Genomic DNA, 25634 nt, shown 5'->3' on the forward strand with positions numbered 1-25634 from the left:
TGTATTCCACCCCCCTGGTTCAAGTGAGGAGCCCATGGATGGTTCATCCGGCACCCCGTCAAGCATGCAGGCTGAGCAAGATCTGCCAAGGAGGCCCCTTGAGTTTTAAGCCATCTCCGTCTCCCAGGTAGGGGCTGCACGGTGCAGCTCAGCGGTGCCCCTCCAAGCGCCGGGGGGGGGGAGGAGGGGATTTTTTTCATAAATCTCTGGGAGGGTGACCTGACTTGAATGAGCCCAAGCGAAGGGAATGGCACAAAGCCTGTCCTGAAATAAAAATCCCTCTCGTATTCAAAGGTCACTTGTCACCCAAGCCGGCAACTCATTAAAAAGTTTCCATTCTTGTTACTTGAGACACCCCTCGAGTACGGCTGGGCATGGCAAAAGAGGGAGGGGCGGGGAAACTCAGCTTCCCCTTCCCTAAAATAACAGGCTGGCTCTTTCCCCGTCTCCTTTGCAATCGCGACCTTCGCTGTCGGCTGAACTGCTTGCTTTGTCTCTCTTTTCCCGCAGCTGCAGACAAGCGTTTTCTGCTCGAGGGGGGCTGCTCTGGAAACCTGCAATGACAACCCTGGGAATTGGGGGAGGAATGGAGAAGGGGGCACCAGGGGCTTCCTGAGATGTTTTCAGGATGAGTGGGAACAGCAGTCTTCTAAAGACCCAGAGCAGAATGGGACAACTCACTGTGGCCAACTTGCCACCCATGACTTGCCTTGGACAACTCGCTCCAGCACAATTCAACAATTCAATTGAATGATTTAAAATAATCGTTAAAAGTATTTTAATTGGTGTCATGCACATTTTATTTTGTCCCTCCTTTAGCATCCTTTCTTTAAGGAGTCTGTTCCACTATGTCTTTGACATTAGTGTAACTCTTGTCCTATGGTGAGTTGGCTCGTAACCAGTTGGCTGTAGTGAGTTGGCTGTGGAGACTCTGCTGCAGAGTTGGCCATGGTGAGTTGACCATGGTGAGTTGACCATGGTGAGTTGACCATGGTGAGTTGGCAGTGGAGTGTTGGCCACGGTGATTTGGCGATGGAGAGTTGGCCAGAGAGTTGACCATGGTGATTTGGCCACGGAGAGTTGACCATGGTGATTTGGCCATGGAGAGTCGGCCATGATGAATTGGCCATGGAGAGTTGGCTACGGCGAATTGGGCATGGCGAGTTGGCCTTGGCAAGTTGGCCGTAGTGAGTTGTCATAGACCCGACCCAGAAACTATCAGGTTGGGGCTCCTGTGGCCTCGGTTTGGCTTGTGGGAAGGGAGACTCACTTGGTATGTGTAGGGAGTTGGGAATAATTGTGGATGGAATTGGCTATAATGCATGATGGCATTTGATGCCACCACTTGTGATTCTGAAATAGCCAACCCTGCTGCATTGGCGCAGCCCTTACAAGCCTGGCGGCTCGACAAGATTTGTGCCCCTCTCCCCCTGCCTTTAGGGCCAAGGAAAAGCTTTGGCTTGAAAATAAAAATTTGGAGAACACTACGTCCTCTGAATGCATTCTCTGGACTGGAAACCCTTTTGGAAGTCTGTAGGGCCTCTGTGTCAGCTGATGTTATGAAGTTCTCGGCATGTTGTGCTTTCCATTGTGTAATTTCCTCACTCGTTCCCCCAAATAATCTGGTAGAAATAGCACACAGAAAGACACACACACACACACACGTCCCTGAACAGACGATAATCACTATTTTACCTTTTTATTTCAGCATTTGAAGGACACTTCAGAGGTACAATTCAAGCCCATATTTCAAGAGGCACCTCATTCTACACAGATGGTTCGGCCCACTGTTTGTCAAAAAGGTGAGGCTATTGCTCAAAGGCCGGACCAGAGTCTGAACTACGTACACGATGAAGTAAAATAAGGAAGTGAGGTGCTGAGAATCCCCATTTTTATAGGGGCAGGACATGGAGCAAACCTCCCACCGTTGATGGGGTTCTGCTGGGCCCAAAGGAAACCAGGCCTCACGCACGCTATTTTTTTCAAAACCCAAGTAGCTAAATGAACGACAAGCTATCGATCTGCACCATTTTGATTATAGGTTCCATAATTTAACAGGTTTCTTCAGCGTGGAACACCCTGGTCAGACCACAAGAGGTGGTTTCTGCTCTCCAAATTGTTCCTCCTCCTTCTAAAGTTGGTTGGCTGGATGCTCCAAAACCGGCTGCAGCCAAGAGGCACCCCACAATTATCTGCTGTAAGACGGGAACAACTGCTTTTCTCGTCCTTCGGCCACGTGACCATATCCTGCCTCCATTTTGAGAGCTTCTTCGACCAGGAGAAGAGCCGTGGTGGTGCAGTGGTTAGAAGGCAGTACTGCAGTTTTACTCTGCCGACTGCCAGCAGTTCAATCCTGACAGGCTCATGGTTGACTCAGCCTTTCATCCTTCTGAGGTCCGTAAAATGAGGACCTGGATTGTTGGGGAGCAAGAGGCTAACTCTGTAAACAGCTTAGAGAGGGCTCTAAAGCACTGTGAAACAGTATATAAATCTAAGGGAAATTGTCTTGCCCTTCCTTCCTTCCTTCCCCTCCCTCCCTCCCTCCCTTCCCTCCCTCCCTCCCTCCCTCCCTCCCTCCCTTCCTTCCTTCCTTCCTTCCCAGTGATTAGGATGAAGTATTGCAGGCCTACTCTGCCGACTGCCAGCAGTTCGATCCTGACCGGCTCAAGGTTGACTCATTCTTTCACCCGTCCAAGGTTGGTTAAATGAAGACCCAGATTGTTGGTGGGACAAGGGGCTAACTCTCTAAATTGCTTAGCGAGGGCTGTAAAAGCACTGTGAAGCGGTATATAAGTCTAAGTGCTATTGTTAGTAAGTCCTCCCTCCCTCCCTTCCCTCTCAGTGGTTAGAATGCGGTATTGCAGGCTTACTCTGCTGACTGCCAGCAGTTTGATCCTGACTGGCTCAAGGTGGACTCTGCCTTCCATCCTTCCGAGGTGAGTAAAATGAGGCCCCAGATTGTTGGGGGGCAAAGGGCTGACTCCCAGACTTTGATTCCCAGAATTCCTCAGCCAGGGTGGAGTTGAAGTCCACAGGTCTTAAAGTGACCAAGTTTGGAGATCACTGCTTTCTACATGCGTGCGCCCCAGCCGGAAGTGCCCAGTAACACAAGAAGGCAAAATTAAAACTGGGTCTGTTTCATGCTGCTCACTCCTCATCCCATGGCCTGATCCTAATCACGCAGACGTGTCCTTCGGCTTTTCGAAAAACAAATAATAATAATAATAACAACAATAACAATCCCAAGCCATTTTGCCTCTTAACAAAAGCAATCGGAACAATACGTACACTGTACAGACCTGTGTTTTGTGCATATTTTTGTTCTAGTCACTTTTCTCGGACGCGGGAGTCCTCAAAATGCCTCGATTTAACCGTTTTTGGTACCTAATGCCTTGCGTGCCAAAGATCCCACTTTTTTAGGGACAGAGAGAACTGCTGGTTTGGAAGAGGGGGTCAAAGAGGCCATCTGTGTCAAAATTGTCGGCCCTCCCTCAACACAGGGGGAGGGATGTGACATCATCTATCTCCAATCTACAACACAGCTCCTTTCAGCACACCCATTTCCACCCCCATTTGCACCACTCAGGTGACTCTGAGGACACAGTCAACCTCCAAGTGGCCTCAACCACCCTCTAAAAGGATGCAAATGACCAGCTGTCAGCAAGGAGTATAAATCCTTCCCTTCCCCGCCATCCAGTCGGAGCTGAAGAAGCTTCTTGGATGAGAAGCGAAACATCTTCAAAGCAAGTCCAGCTGCCTCTTGGAAAAACGCCCCCTTGGGACAAACCATGGACGTGGATGACGGAGAATCGCCACAGACGCCGTGCCATCTTTGCAACGAGCGGCTTTGGCGCACACATCAGCCCTGCTGCCAGTTGTCCTGCTGGAAAGTGAGTCCATTGGAATGAATCTCGTCCCGATCTGAATGCAGGGACGGCATTTGGAAGGGCGAGCGCAGGTAGGTGGCGAATTTCTGCTCCCCTTAGGAAGAACTGGCTGGTCCGCCGTCTTTCTTCTCCAGTTCCTTTTCTCGAAAGTGGGCGTGCTGGGTGCCCACCTTATGGGCCGTCTCCGTGGCGGTGATGTCAATCTGGGCGTATCTTGTGGTGTCGCTGCCTGGGTAGGAAAGCATTGCGTTGGCCACAGTGTATCCAGAGGTGGTATTCAGCCGGTTCAGACCGGTTCTGGCGTACCGGTTGCGGAGATTTTGACCACTTCGGAGAACCACCAAATACCACTTCTGATCACCTTGTTGTTTTTTTAGCTCAGCTGACTGCCGCACGAAGCGGCACGTAGAATCGGTAGGGAAAAATTTGGAAACCCACCACTGAGCGTATCCCACAACCGCAGAGTGGGAATCTCGATTCTGTGCGAGGACCGGTAAGGGACCCTCCATTCTGGATCGCTGGAAGCTTCGGAGAGCAAACACAGGCAGTCCTCGATTTACAACATTTCATTTAGTGACCGTCCAAAGTTACAACGGTACTGAAAGATGCGAATTAGGGAAAATTTTTCACACTTTGTGACCGTTGCAGCACCCCTGTGGCCACACAATTAAAATTCGGATGCTTGGCAACTGACTCCTACTTATGACGGTTGCAGTGATGACTCTTGGCAACCTTCTGACACGCAAAGTCAGTGGGGAAGCCGGATTCACTTAACAACTACATTACTCACTTAACAAATGTCTCCATTAGCAACAGAAATTGTGGACGTAAGTCGAGGACTACCTTAGATTGGCTCTTCTGGGAAGCCTCCCTCTTTTCCTGCCCCTGCTAAAGCTGCCTGGAAGCCCCCTTCAGGTTATACAGGGAGGCCCCAACTTACGACCAGAATTGAGCCTGAAATTTACCTTGGTAACTGAAACATTTATCAAGTGAGTTTTGCAACAAATTTAAAACAGTTCATTTAGTGTCTGTTTGAAGTTACGATGACACTGCAAGAGTGACGGGTGACCATTTTTCATGCTGACAATCCCCTGGGTCACATGATCAAAATTCGGGCGCTTGGCGACTGACTCACATGTCTGACGGATGCAGTGTTCCCGGGGTCGTACAATCCCCTTTTGCAACCTTCCTCAATGGGGAAGCCAGCTCCCCCTAACAACCGCGTGACTTAACTGCAGGGATTCCTTGAACCAATGTGGCAAGAAAAGCTATTTAAAAAAAAACCACCTCACTTAACAAACGTCTCACTTAGCGACATAAATTTGGGGGGGTCAATTCTAGTAGTAAGTCAAGGACTACCTATAACCGTGGATATTAAGCCAGATTTTTTTTGGGGGGGGGGGAGAAATGAGGAGAGAAGCTTCATATTCCAAAGGCTTATTGTGAATGTCACACGGAAAAATTATCCTCTTGCCTGCTTGGCCATTTTTGGAGATTCTTACCTCGAATGCTCCTGCTGGGTTCCTGAAGCTCCACCTCCATGTAATGGAGTTGCTTCTTTGCTGTGGGACTCGTGGGGATATTCACGTAAGTTGCCATGTCACCATGCGATTGCTCCGGAAGTGGGAGTTCTGCAGAAAGAAACAGATTGCGAAGTCTGTGGGGATGACCTTGGAAGCGGGAGGAAGCCCAGCGTGCAGAAGGAATGTGGGCATGGCTTATGTCTCTCATGGGACCCCCACCCCACCCCAGGGTCTAGGACTGTAAAGGTGTGGGAGGGAGAGAGATGTGTTTTCAGACTAGCCCAGGGGTGTCAAACTCAAGGCCCACGGGCCGGATCCAGCTGCGGGGTGATTAGATCTGGGACGCTGTGGAAACAACGAAGGACCGGTCCACTGTGCCTCTGCCAGTGAAAACGGAGCTCGGGAGGGTTGCATGTTGCTCTCCCAGGGTCTGTTTTGGCCTCAGTGGCCTCCTGCAGCCCTCTGACAGTGAAAACAAAGCTTTGTTTTCATTGGCAGAGGGCTGCAAGAGGCTATCATGGCCGAAAATGAAGCCTTGAAAAGAGACGTCAAGCTGGCCACACTCTCCTCGGCCATGTCCATCTTCGGCCCCCTGAGGTCAAACACAACTGTGAATTTGACACCCTTGGACTAGCCAAATTCCCTTTGTGTTTGTTTTTCTCCCTCCTTTTTTACAGCCCTGTAGTCCCTTAAGTCGGGGTGACTGCCTGGAGCTGAGCATTTACTGGCCGGATGCCCTTCCTGATGCCTGTGTGGAGTTCACAGTAGATATTTTCTCTTTGCTTCCTCAGGGGGGAAAACTACAAAATTTCATATTTTTTTTTGTCTTTTTATGCTCCTGTAGTCCCTTTAATTCGGGACTGACTGGAGCTGAGGCGTTTACTGGCCGGATGCCCTTCCTGACCAGCAGTGGGATCCTAAATGTTCGACTACCGGTTTGGTTATCCCGCGCACGCAGCTTTTCACACACCAGCTGAGACCTGCAGCACCAATCAACTAAGAGGATAAAGAAGAGGAAGCGCAAGGGCAGGTGGTAGGGCTGATCCTGCGCTTTCCCCTTCTTTCTCCTCTCAGCTGATCGATGGAGTCTTTTTTTTTTTTACAATTTTTATTACCAGTTCGGTTAAACCGGTCCAAACCGGTAGCATACCACCGTCCCTTTAATAATATTTTATTTCGGTTTTCCACATATTAAAAACATCTTCTTTTAGTGAACAGCATGATTCCAGGTGATCACATTTCCATACAAACATGAGTATAATTTCATACTCATCTTTCACATTTAATTTCATGTCTTACCATAACTTTACCTATTTTGCATTCTTTTGATCAGATACTTTCCTCCAGCTTATTTTATACATTTTTTTCAATTCCTTACTTAACCTATTTTCTTAAACTTTAAATAACTCTCATATCTTTATACTCTATACTTCATACTTTCGTCTGTCAAGTTTGCAATTTCAGCGCACATTCTTATTTCATCATTCCAAAAATTCCATCTCAATGGAATAGCATACCCCCGTTCCTGATGCCTACATGGAGTTTGCAGTAGGTATTTTCTCTTCGTGCTCTGAGAGAGAAACTACAAAATTTCCTTTGTATGTATGTGGTTTTTTTTCTTTTTACGACCCTGTAGTCCCATAATTCAGGCTGAGGTCAAGGCCACTGGGTGGGAGTGAGCATTTACTAGCCAGATGCTCTTCCTGATGCCTGTGTGGAGTTCACAATAGGTATGGTTCTCTTTGTGCCCGGAGACACAAAAACTACGAAATTTCCTTTATGTAACCTTTGCAATAAAGGATAGCACTCTTGAGTAGGTTACCGTTGCAAGGGTGACAACAGACTTTTAAATGACAATCACTTAACTGAATACATCTGGAGGAGAGAACAACCAAAACTAGAGTGGGAAACTTTTTTTCCTTCGGGCATGAATGGGGTGGGAAATTCAAATCCATCCATGCTTCTTACCTAGGTTGGGTGCGAACATTTGGGACGATAAAATTGAAGTCTCCTTTAAAAACACACAAACACACACATAGAGAGAATAGGCTGTATTAAAATACACTTCTTTCAAAACTAGGAGCACTAAAACGAACTGCTTTCTAGGGATCCCTTAAAGATACAGGTAGTCCTCAACTTATAACAGTTTGCTTAGTAACTGTTCAAAGTTGCATGATGGCATTGGGAAAAAATGGACTCACGGCCGTTTTTCACACTTACGACCATTGCAGCATTCCCCAGGGTCACGTGATTTACACTCAGATGATGGGCAGCTGATTCACATTTATGACGGCTGCAGTGTCTGCCAGGGGTCCCTTTTTGTGACTTTCTGAACAGCCGAGTCCACAGAGAAGCCAGATCCACTGAACAACAATTGGTACGACTCGTTTGACAACGGCAGGGATTGGCTTAATAAATGTGGCGAGAGAAAAGTCATAAAAACGGGGCAAAACTTGCTTGACAAAATTTAGCAATGCAAATTTGTGGCTTGATGGTGCCCATAAGTTGAGAAATACTTGTATCTCTATAGAAACACATTAAGAAGGTTTTAAAAAACTCTGCCAGGAAGGCTTTTAAAGGTGATAACCAGCAACTGGAAACACACAGTCAACCCATGCAGCTCACAAATGCAGCTTACTGGTACTACATGGATCCAGTATCTGACATTCTTTACCACCTGTGCAGCCTAATTCTGCACCAGTTGAAGTTTCCAAATGGTCTTCAAGGGCAACTCCTCGTAGAGAGCTTTGCAGTAGTCCAGATGAGAGGGCATTGGGGTGTGAGGGACTGTGAGCAACAATATTGTTAATTTCCTTTTCCAGTAAGCCACAGCTTAGTCAAGGAATGAGCAAAATCACTCCCACCAACATTAACAGAGCAAGCTACTTGCATATAGACAGACAGCAAACCCCTACTAGCATTGATGATGGTACCTAGTTGGGTTGTGAAATGTCTGCAAGGAAGCGACCCAGCTCAGAGAGCCCCCAGGAGCCCCCAGTCAAACCCTGAGCTACAAATATTCCCTTCTATTTCCTTCACGTTATAATCTTAAGAAGCTTTTTTATTAAATGATGCACACACCAGGCGGACAACAGCAGAAATACTGTCTAGAGCAGGGATGTCAAACTCAAGGCCCGCAGCCAGTGGATGCAGCCAGTGATGTGGTCGGATCCGGCCTGCAGGGCTGTCCTGGAAAATGTAAGGGGTCAGCCCACGTGGCTTTGGCCTGGTCTACCCAGTGCAACGAGGAAACATGCCAGCTGTTTGGGGAATGGCGTCAAGCTGGCCACACCCACCCAATTGGCCACACCCAGGGAATGGTGTCAAGCTGGCCACGCCCACCCAGTCAGCCACACCCAGGGAATGGTGTCAAGCTGGCCACGCCCACCCAGTTGTCCATGTCAACCACAGCCCTGATGCAGCCCTCAATGAAATTGAGTTTGAGATCCCCAGTCTAGAATGTATAAAGGTACAGTGGAACCTTGGGTCACAACCGTAATCCATTCCGGGACTTTGGTGGCAACCTGATTTGGTCGTGGCTGGAAGCACGACTGACTGTGCACATGCAGGGACAAAAAAAAATTGGTGTTGAAGGAAAAATTGCCATGTCAGGGAAAATCACCATGGCTGTGTTTGGTCGCCACCCAAAGATGTGTTCACAACCAGAAGCCAAACTTTTCCGAAAATTCTGGTCGTCACCCAATTTGGTTCGTGGACAGAAGCATTCACAACCCGAGGTTCCACTGTATAAAACAGCAGCCCCCAATGTTTTGTACACCAGGGACCGGTTCTGTGGAGAGGTTTGTCCACGGACTGGAGCTGACATGGTTTTAAAAGCTGCCTCCATCCTGCAGAAGGCGGTTTGATCGTTTGTGCAGCCCAGTTTCTAGTATGCCCTGGCTGGGTACCGGTCCACAAACCTGCGGATAGGGAGCCCTGCGTTAAAGGGATGCTGGAAATCTGAAGAACCAGATGGGTCATTTTATCAGGCGTGGTCGATGCATAAGAAAGCTAAGGAGGTTTGGGATTCAAATACTGTTGTGGCTAGCCGGCAGAAGGTGCAGATGGCTGAGGAGAGCGAGGACTCAGATGAGGGTCCAGGACCATTAGGGAGTGGACTGCTGCCTTCAGAGATTATGGGGGCTGGCAGCAGTGATGAGGAGGTTCCCGAGGAGCCTGTACCAAGTGTGCGTGCCTGCAGGGTTGCTCGCAGGAAAGAGCAGCTGCGGCAGCATGGGCGACTCAAGAGTAAGGATGCAAGGTAATGGCCCCTCCTACAAGAAGATAGAAGCCAGCTGGGAAACGAATGCACTTCGCAGAAGGCAAAGACGTTTTGACTTCCAGTTTGGGTCTCTTCAGCGACAGACCAAAATCCGCGATCGTGCGCAGTTTCAATCTGTGCTCGCCGCTGGAGCACCCCGATCCTTTGGATTCGGGGCTGAAGCCACCCCGTAGAGGTGGTGAAGAGGGGGGAGATTGCTAGCCGGGTGGAGGGGAGCCACATCTCTCCTCTTTGGCTGGTTTAAATTCACTTCCCCGAAGACGGTTGCAGCGGTGGTCAGAAATGGCCACCTCAAAGAAGAACCCGACTGGATAAGACTGTGCAGGAGGAAGACAATGAGGAAAGCAGAACAGACCGGGCTAAACAACAGAGAACATCTAAACAAGGTACCCTGAATCTAAAAGTACCTAGAGGGATACTTCTGAAAGAAGATCTTTAAGCGGCGAAGAGAGAGAAAAGGAGGTTAAAACCCTTTTTTAAAACCTTTATATTGACAATTACAAATGGTGTGGAAAGAAATTTATATTAATCCATTTTGACACTAATAGGCAACCTTAAGCTGAAATCTAAGAGTCAAAAGGAGAATAAATATTTTTTTTTCTTGGTCATTTTAAAGCCCTAGAAAGGAGAAGAGTGGAGGCAAAAGGGTGGGACTTGGAATAATGGAAAAATGGAGTGCCACCTGGAAAAATAAAGAGGGTTAACAGTGAAACTTTGAAAAGACTCCCGAGGATACATTGTAACTTAAATCTTATTAAAAGAGACAGTAACCCACGGAAAGGAAAAGTAAAGGAAAGAAACAAGATGAAACAGTCTGGGATCATTCGGTGATTTTGAAAAAAAAATTTGGGCATTGGTTTTTTCTTTCTTTTTCTGCTTTTACTTAAAGTCAATTGGGTGGTTGTTCAAAAGTGTTTAAAATGCCATCACTCCTGGAGGAATAGAAGAAATCTGAAAAAACAGAAAGAAGATGCAGAAAGGGGAGGAAGATCCTTTGGCTTCGTATTTGAATTTTTTGAAATGGAGATCCTGAACTATGAAAAGCAAAAGGAAAAGCTTCAAGAGCAAGAAGAAGGGCAGGACAAAGAAGAAGCCATTTTCAATGATCAAATAATGCAAAGTGTGGTAGAAAGGGGGAAAAGGGGGAAAGGAGTTAAAAGTTTAAGATCAAAGGGAACAGCCAAAAAGAAAAATAGTCTGAAAAAGAAGTACAACAGCAAGGAGAAGCAGAAAAGAAAACTACAGAAGGGAAAATTAGAGAGAGAAGAGTATTAAAAAAGGGATGAGAAAAAGGGGGGAAAGATAGAAAGGGAAAGAACTTATGAGGGACAAAAACAGGAAATAAAGAAAAAGGGGAAACGTACTAGGATTAAAGGTATTTGCTCAGCTAGAAAACATAGAGACAATGGTTAAATTAAGTTAAAAGTGAGGATTCTGCAAAGGTACAAAAGATAGTGTTGTGACAGTAGAATACTGCAATGAGTTAGAAATGAAATAAGTAAATAATCTATGAGATAAAACTATTGTTATGTAATGGTATGTTTATTTATAATTAATGCAATAATAAAGAAGAGAGGGAAACATTGCAATTGTTTCTAAAGATTGATAAAATATTGAAAAGCAATTTGAAAGATTTAGAGGGAAATTTATACCAGTTATTAGAATGAATCTGAATAATTATTTTGCTTATTAATATTAAATAATTTATAAGATAAAACTGTATGACTATCCAATGGTATGCTTATTAACAGTTAAGTAATAATGAAGAAGGGAGGGAAACATTCAATTATTCTCAAAGATTGATAGATATTGAAAAAAACGTGAAAGATTTACAAGGTTCATACCAGTGCTAGAATGATTTTGAATATTTTGTTTACTAATGTTTGTGCATATATATATATGCACAAATTCAATGTTTAATGAGATTTCATATGACAATAACAATAAGATTTAAAGGTGCTGCACTTCGATTGGCAATCATAGGGGGAATTTTGCTTCTTAAGAATGTTGGAAGAGAACATATGAAATTGTAAACAAGACAGACGAAAGTATAAGTACAATGAATAAAAAGATATAGAAATTTAGGTAAAAGAAATACAATAGAATAAGAAAAAATGAGATAACCATAAAAAAAAAGAGAGAGAAGTAAAGGGAGAAATAGTGAGAAGTTGGGAAAAGAGTAATAAGATATAAAGTTGAATACATAAGATGAATATGCATATGAAATTGTGTCTGTATGGAAATGTGATAACCTGGAACGATGCTGCACTCAAATAAGATGTTTTATTTGTTTTGTTAAAACTCAATAAAACTTTATTAAAAAAAAAAGACGTTTTGAACCTCCAGCCTCATGGACATTCCAGTATCCAGAGTTTGTATTTGAACCTTTTTGTATTGCAAATTATTTCTTGTCTGTTATCTTTTGGCAAGTCTCGCACAGTTTGGCAAGGCTTGTGCTTATCACAGCTAATTATTTTGGTAAAATAATTAGGTTTTTGTTCCTTTTGATTTGTCGGAAAAGGGCGTGGGTCAGAACAAATACACACACTGGTTGCACACAGATTCCAACCAAGATCAGGATGGGCTGCCGGCCACCGGTTTACCTGTATCCCGCCACAGACTGGGCAAGCTGGGAAGAGAGCCAGTTTCGCCTCGGAAGGGGAGCTGCACAGCTCACAAGAACCGCTGGAGGCGCACGGAGCAACCTCGGGGCCTTTCCAGTCCTGGCCCTGGACCAGCTCCCTGAGCTGTGTCTCCGGAAAGGAGCCTTTGGTGCTTCCCAGTGGGAAGACGCCCTGCGGGTCCTTGTCTTGACTTGGCCTGGAGGCGGCATCCCTCCCCAGATGTGGGGCTGGCCATTTCACGTCCCCTTTGGAGGTCTGGGCCTTGGGCAGGCCGGCGTCCGCAGCAGAGGCGAGGATGCCGGTTGTAGATGCCGCGAGCAAACTTCGGGGTGTATCGTAGGTGTGCCGGAGCCAGCTGGGGGCCTGGTACTCCGGGCCGGGGCTCCTCCCCGGCTCCCCTGGCAGGCAGCTGCAAACATTCCGGTCAGAAGGGAAGCTGAGTGAGAGACTCAGCAGGGACCCAAACTCATCCCCGTGGCAAATGTCGAGGCTCCCCGCGTAGGAAGAGAAGCTCCCCGAATAAGAGGAGTGGCTGCCAGTCGCTATCCCGCTGTCAGAGGAACTCTGCCGGCCAATTTCTTGGAGCTGCCTGGAGCGCAGGAGGCTGGGGGGCGGCTTGCCGGCCCCCTGGGCTCCGTCTGATTGCAGCTTCTCTGCTGCTGCTGCTGCCGCTGGTCCGCGAGACTCCTGGGAAGTGCCAGCAGATGACTGCTCGGGCCAGAGAGTCAACCTGCTCCCGAAGCTGGCATCAGAGTGGCTGGTGTCCGAGGATGCACTGGACAAGCTCCGGTCATCCCCTGGTTGAAGGAAAAAGGGACACAGGATTAATGTGACTCTACTCCTATTTTGGACCTGGCTCCTTCCTGCTTCTACTCCGTAGCACAACCCAAATTCCTTCCCATCCTTGCCCGAGAACAAGCAGAAGTCTGGTGGCGTTTTCAAGACCAGCTAGGCACGGAGAGAGCGGTCATCTGAAGCACAGCTTCAATCTCCTTGCAAGGATGTGATTCAGCCGGTTCGGACTGATTCGAGTGAACCGGTAGTTCCGGCATTGAGTTGGTCCACCTAACTGCCCCTGCTCTAGTCCAGGGGGCACCAAACTTTTGGACCTCAGGGACTACCAAACTCATAATTTTAAATCCCAGGGACCACTAACCGGTTCTGTGGGTGTGGCCTAATTTGTGGGTGTGGCTTGGTGGTCATGTGATTGGCTGGGCATGGCTTGTACGTAAATATTATATTTATCAGGCATTATATTCCCCTCTGAAAAAAAAATCGGGGCCAGGCAAAATAGACCCCCCGCCGCGCACCAAGAAATCGCACACACAACACCAACGCTACACATCCTTCCTTTCCAGCCGGTCAGGTGTGGATCAGCTCCGGAGCTGGGCAGCCGTTTCCCTGGTGGTGGGGCCAAGGCCACCGCCCGGGGAGCGCCCACTGCTTTCCCTCGCCAGGGCCGGGAGGTGGCGTGTTGCACGGATGCTGGTCTGTGGCTGCCCAGCTCCCTTTTCCTGCCGCTCAGCAGCCTCCGCTCGCACCGCCCAGGCTCCGCTCAGGTATCCGGCTGGGGCTGTCAGGAGTTGCTACCGTCGGCGCGGCTTCGCGCGGCTCCTGTCCCGCGTTGCCTCGGGAAGGGAAAGGCAAAACCGGGAGCCGCTGCTGCCGTTGCAAAGCGCCGCCGCGGCTCTTCCTTTTTGCTTTTCCCTTCCCGAGGCAACGCAGGACTGGAGCCGCGCCAGCGGTAGCAACTCCTGACTCGGGACCTCCGAGGGGAGGGGAAGGAGGGGAGGGGAAGGGGGGCGATTCCCCAAAATCGGAATTCGATTTTAATCGGAAGACTATCATGTCTGATTTATATAAATATTGAATTTTTTATAAAAAAGAGCAACTTTTAGCCAAACTCAGGCAAAGCAGGCAGGCAGATTGAGTTGCTCACAGAATCACTCTCTGCCATCGGCTAGCTCAGTCTGTCACATAAAATTTGTTTGCCGTGAGTCTGCACTGAATAATAGAACCTTCAGTCCTAAGGGAGGTTCGGCTGTGCTTAAAAGTAGAGCCGAAGATCTAAAGACTAGCTAGAAAGCAAGAAATGCAACCATTTCCTGCTTCCTAGCTAATCTAAGTCTCCCAGCACAGCAGAACAGATGATGGTCGGAAAAAGGAAAAATAGCATTTTAGCAGGCAAGTTTGCCGGGTAAGGAGTGAGTGGGCAGGGAGGGTTCCCGCGGGCCATGTGGGCGGCACAGCCTTGTGTTTCTGTGCAGCCTGGATTAATTGCTTTGGGGGGGGGTACTCTGGGGGTGAGATTTCTCTGCAGCCCACCAAAATTTTCTCACGGCCCACTGGTTGGCAACCACTGGTCTAGCCTGTCCTATATGTCCATGTTTTGCAGGCCAGCTGATTCACGTGGCGCCTCAGCTGTTTTACTCACCGGGGCTGCAGCAGAAGGTAAGTTTTAGAGCCCCAAAACGGGTGGTTTTCAAATGCTGTGCGCACACTCACCCAACCGGTTGTTACACCAGTTGAATCCCACCCCTGCCCTGAAGGATCCAGAGCGGCCAAGTGGTTCGGTTTCTCCGGCTCAGCTGTAAAGCAAATTCCTGGGATGGAGAAAGAAGGGCTGGGCAAGACATTACCTCCGCTGCCATGGCAGCCGCCGTGGGAGAGCAGGCTGAGGCGCTTCTCCAACTTCGAAGCCTCGTAGGCCACCCTTTCTTCTGTGCAGGCGGGACTCGGGTTGGGGTCTTCGAGAAGGGGGAGAGAGAGAGAGAGAAGCCAATGAGACGGGCTGGGATAAATCTTAACACACAGTCGAAGGACAGCCTGGCGGGTCCAGCTCAGCTCTGGCTGATCCCAGGATAGCCAGAAGACCAAGACCAAACTTGCTGAATGGAGTCAATGGTATATCACAAAAGGGTGACATTTAGCTCTTACACCTGCCCTCCCCCAATCCCCGAGCCTCGGGCCATGACTGGGCCATGAACCATTCACAACCGGGCCCTGGAAGCAACAGGCATGTCTGTATGCGTGCATCCCCACTGGCACGAGATGTGCAAGCGCGGGCCCGCCACTCGCACAAATGGAGCTACGCGCATAGAGTGCTTGCAAACTACTCGTGGGGAGCCATCCCCTCTCCCTTCCCCCCATCAGTCCACAAAGCCGGAAAGATTCGGGAACACTGTCTTAAACCCTTGGGTTATGAACTGGACATTTTTAGAGTAGAGTAGGAGTAGGAGTAGGAGTAGGAGCAGAGTAGAATAGAATAGAATAGAATAGAATAGAATAGAATAGAATAGAATAGAATAGAATAGAATAGAATAGAATAGAATAGAAGTAGATTAGGAGTAGAATAGAATACAACTGGAATAGAGTAGAATACAGTAACAGAGTTGGAAGGGATCTTGGAGGTCATCTAGTCCAGCCACCTGCCTAGGCAGGAAACCCTACACCATTTCAGACAAATGGTTGTCCAATCTCTTCTTAAATTCCTCCAGTGATGAAGCATTTACAGGTTCTGGAGGCAAGTCGTTCCTCTGGTTAATTGTTCTCCCTGTCAGGAAATTTCTCCTTAGTTTTAGGTTGCTTCTCTCCTTGATTAGTTTCCACCCATTGCTTCTTGTTCTTCCCTCAGGTGATTTGGAGAATAGCTTGACTCCCTCTTCTTTGGGGCAGCCCCTGAGATATTGGAATATTCTGCTAGGATGTCACCCTTGGTCCTTCTCTTCCCTAGACTAGCCATGCCCAGTTCCTGCAACGGTTCACCGTATCCTTTAGAGCCTCTAGCCCCCTAATCCTCTTTGTTGCTCTTCTCTGCACTCTTTCTAGAGTCTCAACATCTTTTTTTACACTATGGCAACCAAAACGGGGTGCAGTATTCCAAGAGTGGCCTTACCAAAGCTTACTTTTATCCAGTGAAGTTCTCTTTTTTTTCCTCTTTCTAAATACCTAAATATCGGGGTCTAGTTTAGAGTGGACAAACTGGGCTTATCACCCCAAAGCATAGGAGTAGAGTAGAGTAGAGTAGAGTAGAGTAGAGTAGAGTAGAGTAGAGTAGAGTAGAGTTAACAAGAGTTGGAAAGGCCCTCGGAGGTCTTCTAGTCCACCCCCTTGCTCAGCTTTGCTTATCACCCCATCCCTGTGGGGGTCCCAAGTCTTAACCTGCTAGCGCACGCCGGAAGCCTTTGGTTGGGGAGATGCCGTGAACGATGCAGTCGAAGAGAAAGCTGATTTTTTCTCCTTCCGTGCAAGAGAGGAAAAAGACTCCGGCCCCTGAAAAAGAGCAAAACGTTTACACTGGCTATGCATTCAGTGTTTGATTGATTGATTGATTGACTGCTTTAGCAAATGTTGATCCTTTTTATTAGTTTACTAGCTCGATACCTGTGCTTCTCTGCGAAACTATGTGGTTGGGCTTAGTTTTTGGGGAGGAAAGTGAGGAGAAAAAAAATTGTGCATCTGCCTACCAACATCCATCAGTATTTATCTGGCTAATGTCCTGTCAGTGTGTGGGAGAGTTGAGGGCTGTTTGGAAACTGAAGCGGTATTTGCTGTGTGAGGAAGAAGGAGACAGCAAGGAGCCTGGTCGTGGCTTAGCTCAACTGTTCTATACTAAAGCTGGTTGCTGCTGTGAAACTGAAACTGAAACTCCTCTCCTCTGCTTGGGTTTTGCATTTGGAACAGATTCCTTTTCAGGTGAGGAAGGGGAGGAGAACTCCTTAGCATCAGAGCATGTTAATAATAATAATAAATAATAATAAATAAATAAATAAATAAATAAATAAATAATAATAATAATAATAATAATAATAATAATAATAGAGGAAATACTGATGCTCTGATGGTCATTTTGAAAAACCCTTTCTTAGTGAGCACCTAGAAGCCAAGAGGAACCTATGTGCCAAATTTCAAGTTTGTAGGCTTTACAGTTCTGGAGATTTTGTGATGATGTGTGAGTGGTATTTCGCTGATACAGATAATATATAATGCAATAATATAAAAGCGAATAATAGGAAAAACAGGGGAGGGTAAAGGGAAGGGGAAAGTGTAGAAAAGAAGGGAAAATGAAAATAAAAGTGTTGACTTCTGACTTATTCAGTAGAACAACATCAAACCTCACCTTTTTACTTTTACGTAATAGTATAGACTAGACATTTTCATAACAAAAGTTCTATCTGATCGGTAAAACCCAAAATCAAATATTCATTTCCCCCACACCTTAAGCACAAAGTCCAGAAGTGGTTTCCAAAGAGAAACAAAATTAATTGTGTGGGGGTTTTTCCGCTTTAGCCCTCTCTGCTAACTCCCACCAGCTTGGACAGCTGTTTGTCTATTGTGGGAATCAAAGGGTCCTTCCATTTTTGTGCATAAAGCAATCTAGCTGTCATCAAGCTATATAGCATTCATGTTCCAAATTGCCCCAAGTCTTTTTTCCATTAAACCCAGAAGAAAAAAACCTGGTTTTATCTTTATATTCACTTTCAAGAATCTGCTCCAATGTTTCTGTGTTTTATCACATGTCTACCATAAATGATTTTTTAAAAAATCCCTTCTTTATATTTGCAATTCCCTGCCATGCATTCAGCATTTGCACATTTAGATTATAATACTTCCTATAACAAATCAAGCACATTCGTTGATTTATTTACAAGGGTCTCCCATCACGGGACTTGAGGTGCCCGGAGTCTGTTTATTGGAATTGTTTAGGGTCTCCTGCTTGATCAGTGGGTTGGACTAGATGACCTCCAAGATCCCTTCCAACTCTATTATGATTGACATCAGGGCTTCTCTCTTATGCGTGTTAGTCTACCGTGAATGTGCTGAAAGCTTGAAAAACATCGGGCGAAATATATTTACAGAATAATCAAATAATATATCTGGGATTGGTTAGAAAAAAACAACGACACTCCTTACTTTAGGGGGATTAAAATAAACATAACATTAAAAAAAGGAAGAAATAAGAGGTTCCCACAGTATAAATGGGAAATCCAGCTTTGAAACTTCTCCTTCTGTTGAAACCAGTGACTGTCAACCTCCGCAGTTTGAAGATGTGTGGGCTTCAACTCCCCAAATCCCACGCTGTCCGGGGAACTCTGGGACTTGTAGTCCACCCTTCTTCATCAAGCTGGTATAAGACGAACAGAACTATCAAAATGCCAAAGAAGAGAGAAAGCAAGCAGACCTCTCCAGAGCTGTTCCAGAGGATAGGAAGAGGAAGGAGGGATTTAAACGACGTTAGTACTGTTTTTCTACAAAAATAAGACCTTATATATTTTTTTGCCACCAAAAAAGGCACAAGGTCTTATTTTCGGGAGAGGACGTCATCCACTGATTAACCTCACTTACATGCGTTGACCCCCCCTTTTGGCTGTCTGAGGCCTTCAAGAACTTCTTCTTCTGCAGCCGACAAGGCTTTCCTGAAGGCCTCTGCAGCCGATAACTGAGCTCTGGATCGATCCAGAGCTTTGTTATCAGCTACAGAGCAGTAATACTATTATTAAATTTGCAGGTGATACAACAGCGGTGGGACTAATCTCCGGGGAAGGGATGAGTCTGCCTACTGAGATGAGATGGACCAACAGTTGCTTTTGTGGTGCGGAGACAATAACTTGGTCCTCAACTCCAATAAGACCAAGGAGCTGATAGTGGACTATATAGAAGGAACAGATCAGACCTCCAGCCCTTGCTTATCAATGGAGACTGAGGGGATCAAGTGGCCAGTTTTAAGTTTCTGGATGTTACCCTAAAAGAGGACCTGACCTGGGATGCCCACATTGCAGCCCTGGTCAAAAGGCCCCAGCAGAGATTATACTACCTGAGACTTCTCAGAAAAGAACAACTGAATGAAAAACTGCTGGTGACCTTCGACTGCTGCTCCACAGAGAGTATCTTAACTTACTGCACCGCTGTCTGGTTTGCCAGTTGCACAGTGGCAGATAGGAAAGCACTCCAGAGGGTTAACGTCATTGCCCCAGAAGATCATGGGTTGCCCTCTTTCCCTCTTTGGAAGAGCTTCATAGCTCCCGCTGCCTTAAGAAAGTTCAAAACATTCTCAAAGATCCATCTCATCCTGGGAACCCTTTCTTTGAACTATTACCAACAGCTTCTATCCCAGGGCAAGTAGCTCTATTGGATTCTACTGTATAAGAGTGCAATATTCATGGCAGTATCAGGTGTTTTCAATTCATGTATAGAATGTGAAGGATGCGTGTGTGTGTTTATTTTCATCATCATGATGTACACTGAAGATGGTGCTTAATTATGTTGTACGAGATGAAATGACAATAAAGTAAAGTAAAGTAAAGTAAAGTAAAGTAAAGTAAACTAAAGTAAAAGTAAAAAAAGTAAAAGTAAAAAGTAAAAAGTAAAGTAAAAGTAAAAGTAAAGGTAAAGGTAAAGGTAAAACGTAAAGTAAAGTAAAAAGTAAAAAGTAAAGTAAAAGTAAAAGTAAAAGTAAAGGTAAAGGTAAAGGTAAAACGTAAAGTAAAGTAAAAAGTAAAAAAAGTAAAAAGTAAAAAGTAAAGTAAAGTAAAGTAAAGTAAAAGTAAAGTAAAAAGTAAAAAAGTAAAGTAAAAGTAAAAAGTAAAGGTAAAGAAGTAAAAGTAAATAAAGTAAAGTAAAAAGTAAAGTAAAGTAAAGTAAAGTAAAGTAAAAAGTAAAGTAAAGTAAAAAGTAAAGTAAGTAAAGTAAAGTAAAAAGTAAAGTAAAGTAAAGTAAAGTAAAGTAAAAAGTAAAAAGTAAAAAGTAAAAAGTAAAAAGTAAAAAGTAAAGTAAAGTAAAGTAAAAGTAAAAGTAAAAGTAAAAGTAAAAGTAAAAGGTAAAAGTAAAAGTAAAAGGTAAAAGTAAAAGGTAAAAGTAAAAGTAAAGCCTGATACCTGCCATGCCAGCCCATTTCTTCTGCAGCTGGCAAGGCCGGCAAGGCTTTCCTGAAGGCCTCTGGAGCTGATAACAAAAGCTCAGGATCAATCCAGAGCTCTGTTATCGGCTGCAGACGCCTTCAGGAAAGCCTTGCCAGCCGCAGAAGTTCCTGAAGGCCTCTGACGGCGAAAAGGAGTCCGGGGGCAACACGCGCAAGTGGATGGCATCCCCCGAAGATAAGATCTGGTGCCTTTTTTTGGTGGCAAAATATATAAGACGGGGTCTTATTTTTGGGGGAAACATGGTATCCTGGAATGGCGAATACTCACAGAAGCCGCATCGTGTCCCGCCTTCAAAAACAAATCCATTAGGAACGGCTCCATAGCGCCGAAGGTCCGAGAGCTTCCACTGTCCCATGATGACCGGTGGGACATCATTCACCAATACCAGGATGTCGTTGCAGAAGTGAAGAGTCGCTGGGCCACTTTCTAGTTTGGTTCCAGGTGCTACCACGACATGAAATCGATGGACTAGTGGGAGGAACAAACCCAAGGGATTCAGCTTTTCATTGAAATACCTTTACTCTACCTACTGCCCTTTGAGTCAACCAGCATCTTTGCTTCTAACAGCATCATTCTAATCTGTAGATACCTGTAGGGAGCTGTGGTGGTGCAGTGGTTAGAATGCGGTATTGCAAGCTGACACTGGCCACAGCCAGGAGGAGTTTGATCCAGACCGGCTCAAGGAAGTCTAAGTGCAATTGTCATCCTCCTCCTCCTCCTCCACTTTTGCCTACTCTTTTAATTTTTTAGGAGCTCTGTTGGCACAGGGGTTAGAATGCAGTATCGCAGGTAAACTCTGCCCACAGCCAGGAAGTTCGATCCTGACTAGCTGAAGGTTGACTAAGCCTGCCCTCCTTCCTTCCTTCCTCCCTCCCTAGTGGCTAGAATGCAGTATTGCAGGCCAACTCTGCTGACTGCCAGCAGTTCGATCCTGACCAGCTCAAGGTGGACTCAGACTTCCTCCCTCTCTCCCTAGTGTTAGAATGCAATATTGCAGGCTAATTCTGCCAACTGCCAGCAGTTCAATCCTGACCAGCTCAAGATTGACTCAGCCTTCCTTTCTCCCTCCCTCCCAATGGTTAGAATGCAGTATTGCAGGCTAACTCTGCCGATTGCCAGCAGTTTGATCCTGACTGGCTCAAGGTTGATTCCGCCTTCCATACTTCCGAGGGTGGTAAAATAGGGACCCAGATTGTTGAGGGCAAGTGGCTGACTCTGTAAACCGCTTAGAGAAGGCTGTTAAGCACTGTGAAGCGGTGTATAAGTCTATGTGCTACCGCTATTGCCCCCTTCCTTCCTTCCTTCCTTCCTTCCTTTCTTCCTTCCCATTAACTTACCTTCTCCTAAACTGTAGCGGATGTGCGCATCCCAGGTGTGCATGGTTTCCTTGTTCTCAAAGCCCAGCATCACCACCTGGGTGAGGCAGATAATGCCCAGGGTGTGGGTCAGCCCCTCGTAACAAAGCCCGGGGTCCAAGCCACAGATGTCCTCCAAGGTCACGCTGCTCCGCTCCTTCAGCCCTCGGAGACATTCAGACCTTTCCTTGTACACCAGCAGGAGCAAACAGTCTGGCAGAGAGAGAGAGAGAGAGAACGGCCCTCAAACTCAACTCTGGAGCTCCAAGAGAAGACCCAGAACCTGGCCCCTGCCCCTCAGCCATTCAGGTCATCTAGACACCCCAGAATTCCTGCCTGCCCCGCCACCCAAATCCATCGGAGGCCCCTACCTCTTTTGCTTGTCTGTTCCCCATCTCTCGCATCTGTTTCAGGGGTTGGATTCAGCTGGTTCAGACTGGTTCGAATGAACCGGTTGTTCAATTTACATCTGGTTTGCTGAACCGGTAGTTGAACCGACTGGATGGCCCCACCCACCCTCCCCTCCCTTCCCGTGTCTCCACACAGCCCTTTTTGAATGCAAGTAAGTGCAGCATCCGCGTAGAGGCTGGGAGGGCGAAAAATGGGCCTTCCAGAAGTCCAGAAACGGGCCTGTTTCCGGCTTCCAGAGGGCCTCTGAGTCCTGGGTGAGGCCGTTTTCACGCTCCCAAAGGCCCAAGGGAAGCCTCCGGACTGTGGGGAAGGCAAAAAGCACACACCACGGCTATGCCCACCCAGCGACCGGTTGACTGATCTTTGAATCCCATCCCTGATCTGTTCCCCTTGTTCCCCCGAATGTTATGCCAACTTTTGTATTACAGAGACAAAAGGTGCATTTGGATATGCAATAAAATGCCTAGCCTTGTTCTTCTTTGTTAGGCTTCACAGAATAACAAGAGTTGGAAGGGACCTTGGAGGTCTTCTAGTCCAACCCCCTGCTCTTGAAAATAGTTTGACTCCCTCTTCTTTGGGGCAGCCACTCAAATATTGGAAGACTGTTATCATGTCACCTCTAATCCTTCTTTTCATTAAATTTGTTGTTGTAGTCGTGCCCGACCCATCGCGACTCCATGGACAACGTTCCTTCAGGTCTTCCTGTCCTCTACCGTCTTCTGGAGTCTATTTAAGCTCACGCTGACTGCTTCAGGCACCTCAGTCTCTGCCATTCCCTTCTTCTTTTGTCCTCCATCGTTCCCAGCATTCGGCTCTTCTCCAGGGAGTCCTTCCTTCCTTCTCATGAGGTGGCCCAAGTCTTTGAGTTTCATCCTCCGGATCTGGCCTTCTAAAGAGCAGTCCAGGGTTGATCTCCTCTAGGACTGACCGGTTGGAAGGCCTTGCATTCCAAGGGACTCGCAGGAGTCTTCTCCTCCAGCTCTAGTTCAAAGGCCTCCATTCTTTGGCACTCAGCCTTCCTTATGGTCCAACTTTCCCAGCCATACATTGCAACTGGGAAAACCATAGCCTTGACGCTACACACTTGTGTTGGTAGGGTGATGCCTCTGCTTTTTAGTATGCAGTCTAGATTTGCCACTGGCAGCCGGTGCAGATGGTAGAGGAATCAGACAGTGGGAAAGAAAGGGGACCAGTCAGGGAATCTGGAGAGGACTTGGACGAGGGTTCTGCATCCAATGCAGAGATGGGACCGGGACCATCTGGGAGTGGGGTGCTGCCTCTGGAGCCTCCAGTCTGGCAGCAGCGAGGTAGAGGAACCAAGGGAGCCTGTTCCCAGTGCGCGTGTGCGCAGAGCTGCTAGAAGGCGAGAACAGCTGAGACAAAAGGGGTGACTCGGGAGTAAGGCTGGGAGGCGACTGTCCCTCCCATAAGGGTTAAAAGTCAGGCCAAGATGACAAAACCTGTGCAGGAAGCAAAGTACTTTGATCGGTTCCGAGTCCTCCGTGAAGCTCTGTTTACTTTGGTTGGTTTCTTTTCCAGTTCATTGGAAACTTCTGTTTTTAGCAGCATTCCACAGAACTGAAAGTTGGGTGCTTATCTCAGGGGACTGTTTGAGATTAATTCCGGCTGGGAATGGAAATAATTCCCAGCGTTGCAATAAAATAGGTTTTGCTTTTAAAACAAGTTTGTGAATAATTACAATTGACGAAGCCTAGAACAGCCAGTTTTCCTCCCCAGGAGCAACAACCATTCTTTAAACAATTACAAGCACCTTTGAAATGTACCTCACATCACCTGGTTGTTATGGGAGATTTAGGCTTTGAGGATTCAGATTGTTATAGGACAGTAGTGGGGAACCTTTTCAAGCTCCCATGCCGATAATTGTACACGCGCTCACTTGCGTGCGTTCGCATGCCAGCACCCAGAAGGCAATGTGTGTTGGGCCCTCCACAAGCATAGTGCATCTGTGTATGCGCGCAAGTCTCCCGCGCACCCCCTCCGCTGCCTGCACATGCGCGCCAGATACCCAACAGCTGTTGGGCAGCGGTGCACGCACATGCACAGTGGGGCTCTCCAGGGCGACCACTCGCGTGCCGGGGGAAATGGCTCCGTGTGCCACTTCCAGCATGCATGGCATAGGTTTGCCAACACGGTTATAGGAATTACAGAACGGCCTATACATCAGCCTTGCGATATGCGATGAGAATAATCCAAATTAAAATAGGCACAGATAGTATCCCTTGCTCATACTACAGGCAGCCCTCGAGCTACGACGGGCCCAAGATTCAGGGTGGCTGAATAAAGCGTTTTGTTAAGCGAGCTTTGCCCACTTTACGACCTTTCACGCCACCGTTAAGGGAATCGCGACCGTGGTTTAAGGGAGCCGACCCAGTTGTTAAGGGAATTGGGCTCCCCCGTTGATTTTGCTGCAACTGCGGCCGTCGTAGGTACGAGTCGGTTACCGAGCGCCTAAATTTTGATCACACGATCACGGGGGAGGTTGTGATGGTTGTTAAGTGTGACAAACGGCCTCCAGTCATTTTTTCCTTGCAACTACAAACGGTCGCTAAATGAAATGTTGTAAGCTGAGCAGTACCTGGATTCATCTAACCAATTCAAGTATTTTTTTTGGGGGGGGGGAGGTGGCGGGGCAAGTGGAGGGGCAGAATCCCACCCGTTGAGCCACATCCCTGCCCAACCAGGTCAGCCAAGGAGGGGAGTCCCCATGACCTCCCAGGGTCCCCCTCCTCCTGGCGATTCATCTCCCCCCCAGGTGCAGGGACTGCATAGGTGTCCCTCCGGCCTCCGAGCCGGACCCTTGCTCCCCTCCCGCTCTCAGGCAGGCAGAAAAAAGGGGACATCCAAAAGCTGCAGCCGCTGTCCCAGTCCTCCGGGGGGGTCTCACTTCTGCATGGGTAGCGAATTAGCAGAAGGTCGTGGGGATGGGAGGCCACCAGGAAAGCCCAGGAAAGCCCTTCCTTCCTTCCCCTCTTCCTTCCCTTTCTTCCTTCCTTCCCTTATTCCTTCCTCTTTCTTTCTTCCCTCCTTCCTTCCCCTCTTTCTTTCCTCCTTCCTTCCCTTCTTCCTTCCTTCCACTTTCTTTTTCTTTCTTCCTTCCTTCCTTGCCTCTCTTTCTTCCTTCTTTCCCCTTTCTTTCTTTCCTCCTTCCTTTCTTCACCCTCTTCCTTCCTTCAATCCCTCTTTCTTTCTTTCCTCCTTCCTTTCCCTCTACCTTCCTTCCCCTTTTTTTCTTTCTCTTCCTTCCTTCCCTCTTTCTTTCCTCCCTCCTTCCTTTCCCTCTTCCTTCCTTCCCCTCTTTCTTTCTCTTTCTTTCTTCCCCTCTTTCTTTCTTTCTCTGCTTGGAAGGGACTCACCGGCCACAGGAGACGGCTTGCGCAGGACCAGCCACCGGCTCTTCCACTGGAGGGGGAACAGAGAGAGACATGGGGGGTTAGCAGCGTCCCAGGGCGACCCCCGACCCCCTCCCTCCGCCCTCCCTTCCCCTCCCCCTCGCGGGCACCTTCTTCCCCTCCCGCCACTTGAGCTGCCCCTCCAGCACCACCACGTCCGTCATCTTCGGGCATGGCTGCCGACAGCTGTTAAGGGGGCGGGGTGTGGGCGGAGCAAGAGAGG

At 47.4% G+C, this 25634-nt stretch overlaps 1 protein-coding gene across 3 annotated transcripts; it reads right to left on the minus strand.

The window, feature by feature from the left end:
- Positions 1-1683: 1683 nt before the first annotated feature.
- Positions 1684-25610, minus strand: DOK7 (docking protein 7). Of its 3 annotated transcripts, none has more exons than XM_026699770.2 (10): positions 25522-25610; positions 25376-25421; positions 21573-21803; positions 20503-20703; positions 16478-16588; positions 14956-15063; positions 12296-13113; positions 7379-7421; positions 5390-5518; positions 1684-4116 (listed from the first exon to the last, which is right to left on the minus strand). In XM_026699770.2, exons 1-10 carry the CDS (start codon positions 25573-25575, stop codon positions 3983-3985), a joined length of 1875 nt encoding a protein of 624 aa, XP_026555555.1. In that variant the 5' UTR covers positions 25576-25610; the 3' UTR covers positions 1684-3982. The 3 variants fall into 3 exon arrangements, with proteins under 3 accessions (XP_026555555.1, XP_087792651.1, XP_087792652.1); XM_087936525.1 differs by lacking the exon at positions 1684-4116 and adding an exon at positions 4246-4412; XM_087936526.1 differs by lacking the exons at positions 1684-4116; positions 7379-7421 and having other exon boundaries at positions 5468-5518.
- Between the last annotated feature and the right edge of the window lie 24 nt (positions 25611-25634).

The sequence above is a fragment of the Pseudonaja textilis genome, chromosome 6, assembly GCF_049901715.1.
Source record: "Pseudonaja textilis isolate UNSWEBS1 chromosome 6, rPseTex1.2, whole genome shotgun sequence".
Taxonomy (NCBI): domain Eukaryota; kingdom Metazoa; phylum Chordata; class Lepidosauria; order Squamata; family Elapidae; genus Pseudonaja; species Pseudonaja textilis.